The 7,805-nt window shown below is 38.3% G+C and overlaps 1 protein-coding gene across 2 annotated transcripts; it reads right to left on the bottom strand.

The window, feature by feature from the left end:
* Window positions 1–1,352: 1,352 nt before the first annotated feature.
* On the bottom strand, window positions 1,353–4,448 carry POP7 (POP7 homolog, ribonuclease P/MRP subunit). 2 transcript variants are annotated; one of them, XM_074311666.1, is made up of 2 exons: window positions 4,262–4,448; window positions 1,353–3,277 (listed from the first exon to the last, which is right to left on the bottom strand). In XM_074311666.1, exon 2 carries the CDS (start codon window positions 3,263–3,265, stop codon window positions 2,837–2,839), a length of 429 nt encoding a protein of 142 aa, XP_074167767.1. In that variant the 5' UTR covers window positions 3,266–3,277; window positions 4,262–4,448; the 3' UTR covers window positions 1,353–2,836. The 2 variants fall into 2 exon arrangements, with proteins under 2 accessions (XP_074167767.1, XP_074167766.1); XM_074311665.1 differs by having other exon boundaries at window positions 4,206–4,430.
* Window positions 4,449–7,805: the final 3,357 nt, after the last annotated feature.

Genomic DNA, 7,805 nt, shown 5'->3' with positions numbered 1-7,805 from the left:
CAATGGAGGTCAAAAAGGTGGGAAGTTGACAAGAGAACTATGTTAGGTCCAAAATCCTACTAGGACAGCTGGATGGGGATCCCACTGGTCCACAAGGCCCAGCAGAAATGGATCCAATTGGAACAAAGTAATCTTTCTAGGTTCTCTTTTACACTATAATCTGAGGATGCTGGCAGAAGTTTCACAGCTCTGAAAGTCACTTTTCTTTCAATATATCCCTAAACATTTCTGACATCAGAACACCTCTCTAGGCATTTAGTCCTTCTTTCCCTTTCAGAGTCCCAAACTAATTATGGCTTTTTTTTCTTTTTTTGGCAAGTTTATTAATTATAAGGGAAACAACAAAAAAATCTACAAAAGCAAACCAAAAACCTATAAGCCCCAAGCATCTGGTCTTAGCCTCATTCCAAAACCTATCATAATAAAACATCCCATAGCTTGTGGCCCTCTTTCATGTAATATTTAAATGAGAGAGTGTAGGCCATAATTCTGGAGAAGTATATTTGAAACAAGGATACTTACAAGGTGTTTACTCAGTGTGATTGATGACATAATGGTTCTCTAGTTCACATTTATCTGCTATGATATGATATAATCATTTTAGTTTGATATAATGATATAATCATCTAGTTGGCATATACTCAATATGCTGTAATGATGTAATTGTAATAGGATATTTAAAGGCTGAGAGAACTGGGGACACAGTCAATCAGCCTGGAACAGACTGTGAAGAAGACAGATTGTGAAGGAGACAATAAAGACTTTAGACTCTATTCCTGACCATCCTTGTGGTGATTATCCTGCTGAGACTAAGGCCTGTCCAGAGGACTTCTGGAAAGTTAGGCCCGGGGACATTACATTTTGGCACCCACAACTCTGAGATTAAGAGTCTCAAGCTCTACCGACTGAGCTAGCCTCAGAAGAAGGGCTTCATAGGCAGGAAATGAAACACTCAAAATGTAGTGTGCTTCTTTCAGGGAATTAAAAAAAAAAAAAAAAAAAACCCACAGTGGTAGCAATCATGATCAAGGCAACAATAAAGTTATACTTAAAGACACAATAGGTAATATCATTACTTAATTATACACACCAAAAGGCATGACATCTAAGTATTTGAAGGAAATTAGTGGCAAAACTATTATTAGCTAAGGATTCCTTTTAGACTTGGACACACCTAACAAAAAGATATATAATAAAGAAGCTAAAGCTTAGAAAAGTTAAGATCTATGATGATTACTGAATAGGACTATAAAATGTGACATTTTTTTTTTTTTTTTTTTTTGTCTAGGTATGAAATTAGGCAAGGCATAAAATTGTCAGGCATAAAACAGTACAAATACATAAAAATTGAATTGTTACTTATCACCATTTACTAAATATTTGCTGGCTACAATAAAATAAAAATTATAAATAAAAAGCCTTTGAGGAGAGTTTAAAACTGTAAGGAGACTTACTAATTTAATTCTAAAGAATTAGTTACTAAAGAACAAATCACAGAAACAAAATTCTACCTCAAAATGATAACATTGAGACAAAACTTTTGGGATGTAGCCAAAATAATATTTGTAGGGAGATGGCTATCACTGAACATTTTTCATTAACAAGAGAGAGAAATCAATGAATTAAACAACTAAAAAATATCTACTAAAGGCATGCAAAAAATAGAAATATTGAAAATCAGAGAAATAAATTGAAAATCAAAAAAATGAAATTATAAAACTAGGATCTGGCTTTAAAGGGGAAAAACCCAATAGACAAAATATTAGCTAATATACCCAAGAAAAGAGAGAAAAAACAAATTGCCAATATCTCAAATAAAGCAATTGGAAATCCCTCAATTGGGGTAAAAGTTGCACAAATTATGGGTATATGGATGTATAAAGAGACATGATGATAGCTACTGAAAAAAAAAATCTGGGAAAACTTGATCAAATGAAGTGAGCAAAATCAGAACAATTTTTAATCTCATAACATTAGAAACAATCCTTGCTTTTTTGGGCTATCCTTGTATATGAGATTGGTCATGATTTTCTAGTTCACAATCATTTTAAAACACGAATGACAAGCAATGAGTAATGCTAGTACATTAATACCCCCAAGAAATATAAAAGCCTCCAGCATGTTGGATATATCTTTATCATCTGCACCCCTGCTATACCTTTAGGAGTAGTAGGCCTTTTCATCTGTACTGTGCATGAGCTCTCCTATGTGGGTCCCTTATAGGTCTTGAGATGTGAATGATGAATTCCTTGAGAATGAGATTCTCTCACTTTTCTACTTTATGTCCCTAACACTTAGCATAGAGACCTGTACACCATAAGAGCTTACTCAATGTTTTTTCATTCATTTATCATCTATAGAAGATTTATGAAGCAGAATGAGAAAGCAGTAGGAGAAAAAACATGGATCCATCAATAAGAAGGAGGCCTTCACAGGCAGGAAATGAAACATCCCCTTCCCTTCCAGTGACCAGGAATCCTATGGGAGAAGAACTGTGGGGTGACAGACACTAAAACAGTGATCAAGAAAGGTCAGAAAGAAAGAACATTCTGGTTTCTGAAAAAAAAATTTACTTAGATCCAAACAAGGGAAAAAAAAACAAAAAAATTTTTTTTTTTTTTAAATTTCAGAACCCTGAACCAATGGCCTTCTCTAGGATAGGGGCAGAAAACTGGAAAACCCACCACAGGATTTCTCTTTAAGGGCCTGAAAGATGGGCAGGGAGGCAAGATTCCCAAGAGCCCAGAATATGAAAAATGAAAATGAGAACCACGGTCCAGCATAATGTAGAGAGGAAATTATGGCTATCCAGCTGAGAAAGCGAACTCCATTCCAACTACTTGGGTGTAACACGGAAGACTCGAATATGGATGGCCGAGTTATTTCGGGTTCGGGTTAATGGCTCCCGAGTGTTGGTCTCAGGCTCCAGCTCATCTACCAGTTCCACAGTGGAAGTGTTAGCAGCTACTTGCAAGGCCCCGAAGCTTCCAGCTTGCAACTGCAGGGCAATGTTGATGGCTCGATTAATGGCCAGGCCCAGGCCATGAATGTAAATCTCAGGACACCCACCCTGTCCCCTACCCCCTCCACCACCCTCCAGAAGCTTCTGACATCGAGCCAGCTGGGCCTTGAAGTCAGTCTTCATATTAACATAGATGTCATTGGGTCTTCGGGGAAGACGATGGGGAAGCCGTTTCCGAAGAGTGTACTCCACTGGGTCCAGTTCAGCCTCACTGGCTCCCCACAGCTCTCCGTTCTCAGCCATAGCTCCTATGTCCTGTAGATACATGGAAGGAAAGGGGTCAGCAGACACACATCTGGACTTTTCCCGCTTCATTCTTCTAAATAACCTAAGAATGCTAGTTCTATCTAGAATATACCTCAGAGTTCACGTAGATGAGATGTTCTTAAACTATTTTTGTGTAGGGATCTCTTTGGCAGTCTGACAAAGCTTATGGATCCTTCTTAGAGTAATACTTTTAAATAAATGTGTAACATAAGATGCATAGGATTGCAGAATAAACCAATTATGTTAACATGCAATTATGAAAATATTTTTTAAAAGTTCATGAATCTTAGATTAAGAATCCCTGATCTAGCTCATCTTACAGACAAGGCAACTGATGCTCAGAAGACTCTTGCCAAAGATCTCACAGATGGCAGACTTTATCAGTCTCTCTGACGCTAGGCCCAGTTTTCATTGGGACAGAATGGCAGCTACTTAAAAGCATGGAGCATTTAATAGTTACAAAGTACGTGGCATAATTTTCACTTAGCCTAATAATGATCACCTCCTTCTCCATGCAGAGAGGTGAGGACACAAAGTGCCCCCACACACTTGTTAAGAGAGGGTGAGAAAGGAACTAGGAACCCTGGGCTCAACGAGCCCACTAAGGTTCTCCTACCTTCTCAACACGGACTGACACATGGACAAGTGATACAGACATGTAATTATATTTATATTTCTACGTACTTCATTCGTCAGCTGTCACCCACCTGGCTGCCCACTTACATCTACCCACCCAAACTCACAGGCACCACCACGCCTACACATTCTGCGCACACAACACGCTCCGCACATAACACACCCGCCACATACACACCCTTAGTACACGTACCCACCACACACATGCACACCACTCACCACACCGATAAGTCACGCGCACACAGACACCCTCTCCTCCACCACAAAGACCACAACATACATCACACACACACACGCCGCTGTCCCGTCCCACTCCATCTCGCCACCGGCACTCACGGCTGGGACAGGGAACGTCCTCCTCCCGGAGTGCCGGGGCCGGCTCGTTCCTCCGACGGCAGAAACGCCTCAGAAAGGAGCTGCCTGGGAGAAAACGCCGCCACACCAGCTGTGAAAAGTAGTGCAAGGCTCTCAGCGCTTGAGTGACAATGCGCATGTGCACAGAGTCTCCCTCTCCGCACCAATCGCCTTTCCTTTTCTTGAATTTTCCCCTTCCCTTTGCAGCCCCCTCCCCTTCCTTTTGCTTACTCCTCCCTTGGCTGGCTACAGCGTATTTTGGAGTCTCGCGATGTTTCTAAAAGGTCGCTGGGATCCAAGTATCACCTGAATGGGACGGAGTACAAAAGAAGAGGGTCGGCCCTCTGAAGGACCTGAGAGAGCTCGAGACGTACTTCCTAGTTTGCGGCTGCTAATTTGTAGTTACTTTGCTGTAAAGCGGAGGAATCTGGGCGGGCTTTTCAGGTCCGAGGCCGGGGTACGAGCGGCGTCCGCTGGTCCGCCCACCCCAGGCGTTCAGGCCAGTCTGGGGACGTCCGTGTGGACCATCATTGCCGCTCTTCGTCCCCTGGAGTCAGAAAGGCCTGAGATCAAATGGGGATGAGTGAAATGTCATAGAGTTTCAGCTTCTCATCCAAAATTATCTGGAGAAAGAATTAGCAAACAACTCCAGCATCTCTGCCAAGAAAACCTGAATGAGGTCATGACGAGTCAGATGGACAGACGCCCAGCACTGTCCGCTATTCACATCTCAGGCTTTGTAAAGAGCGGGGTGGAAGAGCAAAGAGAGGGCAGAGTGCAAGAGGATGGAAAGAGACACAGTTATCTTAACCGGGAATTTGAATAGGATGAGCTCATTAATTAAGAGAGGTATATTAGAAATAAAATGTCTGTGCTTTTTGACCCAGAGATTCCATTGCTAGATATGCACCTCAAGGTGTTTTATAAAACAATATTTATAGCAGCACTTTTTTGTGGTAGCAAAGAACAGGAAACAGTAAATGCCCATCATCTGTGGAATGGCTAGACAAATTTTTGTGAAATGTAAATTAAACATTACAGTGCTATGGGAAATGATAAGCACAATGAATAAAAAGAAGCATGAAAAGACACATGAACTGAAATAAGTAGGGCTAGGAAAACAATACACAAATTAACTTACAATATAAATGGAAAAAGATATAAAATGATCTAAACTTAATGTTATGAAAGTATAAGAATAAGTTTAGTCCTCAAAAAGGGAAGAGACCATCTCCTGTACCTTTCCCAAAGGTCCATGAGTATAGAATTTTGTTTGTCACTTTTTTGTGATTTTTTAAAATCTTCCCTAAAAAATTTTTTTAATTACATGGATTTATTAAAAACACTAGAGATCAGCCAAAAAATTTCTTTGTTATAAAAGATAGTTCCTCAGGAATATATAAAAGGAAATTAAGTCAATATAAAAAACAAAAAAATGTCAAAATGTATTTTAGAAAGAAAACAATTGAGCAATTGATAGTTTACAAGAAACATTTGAAATAGATTCACACAAAATTAATATAAGAGACTAGGGTAAAATTTTTTTAAAATGAGCAATCACAATCTCAAAAAAAGATAACAGCAAAAATTTGATGAAAAGAGAGAAAAAGAATTTTTATGTTTAAATATGCTTAAAGATGCCAAAAACAATATAGTAATATACTTAATATTTAATTTGCACCAAATAGCATAGTACTAAAAAGAAAGGTTAATAGATTCAGAGAAATAAAGACCAAAACACATAGATACTACCACAACTTACACTGACCATCACTACTATCACCACCACTACTATTGTTCCCAACTACAATAATGGCAGGGAAATCTCAAAGTACTCCTGTCAAACTAAGACAATTCAAATCAAAAGATAAACAAGAAAGTTAAGGAAATTATTAAAGCTTAAAAAAAAAAATAGAATAGTTCTCTGGTAATTGAGTGGAATTAAAAAGAAACATATATCTTTCTTAGGTATCTACAGCACCTTTACCACAATTAACTATGCATTATGGTGTATCAACAGCCATCCTCACAATATAGGAAAACAGATTAAACACATCCTTTATTGACCACAGTATAATAAAAAGTATGTTGAATAAAGGGCCTTTGAAGAGATGATTGAAATTTCTTGAGGTTAAATAACACAAAGAATAAATCATGTAACAATAGACATTTTAATCAAAGAAAAAAAGACAACATATCAAAACTTTTGGGATCCAAACAAATTAGTTTTTAGTAGGAAAATTATATGTCCAAACACTTTTGTCAACAAAAAAGATAGAGAGCATGTTTATTAATTGGCATGCAAGTAAAAAAGAAAAACAACAGATTTGAAGAAGCCCCATTTAAACACTCAAATTTTGAAAATGAAGGAAGAGATTGACAAAATCAGAGATAAGCTATTAAACTGATAAAACTAGAAGCTGATTTTCTTTTAGAAATTAAATAGGTTGTTAGCTAGCCTGATCTTTTTCTTTTTTCTTTTTTTCTGAGGCTGGGGTTAAGTGACTTGCCCAGGGTCACACAGCTAGGAAGTGTTAAGTGTCTGAGACCAGATTTGAACTTGGGTCCTCCTGAATTCAGGGCTGGTGCTCTATCCACTGCGCCACCTAGCTTCCCTTAGCCTGATCTTTTTTAAAGAAAAATTAATTGCTGGTATAAAAAATTAAAAAGAAGATGGTGGAAAGGAGACACATTTTACATCTTTATCTGAGCATTTCTGATGTCCATCAGATCAACACTAAATCAAGCTTCTAAACTGGTCTGACAAAACCCACAAATATTCGTAGTGTAACAAATTTATAGCAGAACATATTTTGAAAGAACTTCACAAAAAGTTTGTTTCAATGGGGAAGAGGGAAGGAAGTGGTTGAGTGCAGACACAGTGCAGATACAGTCCATGTGCCGTGGAATTTATGGAGATGCTCTTAGCCTACTCTGTTCTGGCTACCAGCCCCTGGATCGGCAGATTAACTGAGACATCCAACACAAATACAAAAGGCAAAAAGCCTCTGAACCCCAGAATAACATGGGAATTGGCCATGCCCACTCAGTACCGGAAGTCAGCAGCACCTATCCAGGGTAGCTGCTGTCACCTGTACAGGAAGCTTGGGACAATCTCCCCTTTGCCATAAGAGCAAACCTCAATCTTTTTTTTTTTTTTTTAGTAAATAAGCAAAAAACCAAAAAGAACTCTGACCATAGATAGTTTTTATGGAGAAAGTAAAGAACAGACCACAAACCCTAAGGACACTAAAAGCAAATCATCTCCAGATGAAGCCCCAAAGAGTGATAGGAGTTAGTTTCCATCTCACAAGATTCTCTTAGAAGAATTCAAAAAGGATCTTAAAAGAAAGAAGAAAAATGGGGAAAGGAAATGAGAACATTGCAGGAGAATTTTGAAAAGGAAACACAGAAATTATCTGAAGAAAACGTCTTACAAAATAGATTTAGTGAAATGGAAAAAGCATATAATTTTACAAAGTATATTTGACAAAATGGGGAAAAAACAACTCCTTGAAAAACAGAA

The sequence above is a fragment of the Sminthopsis crassicaudata genome, chromosome 4, assembly GCF_048593235.1.
Source record: "Sminthopsis crassicaudata isolate SCR6 chromosome 4, ASM4859323v1, whole genome shotgun sequence".
NCBI classification, from domain to species: Eukaryota; Metazoa; Chordata; class Mammalia; order Dasyuromorphia; family Dasyuridae; genus Sminthopsis; species Sminthopsis crassicaudata.
Note: the sequence above shows the minus strand (reverse complement) of the source record. Positions and strands in the feature narration are given on the sequence as shown.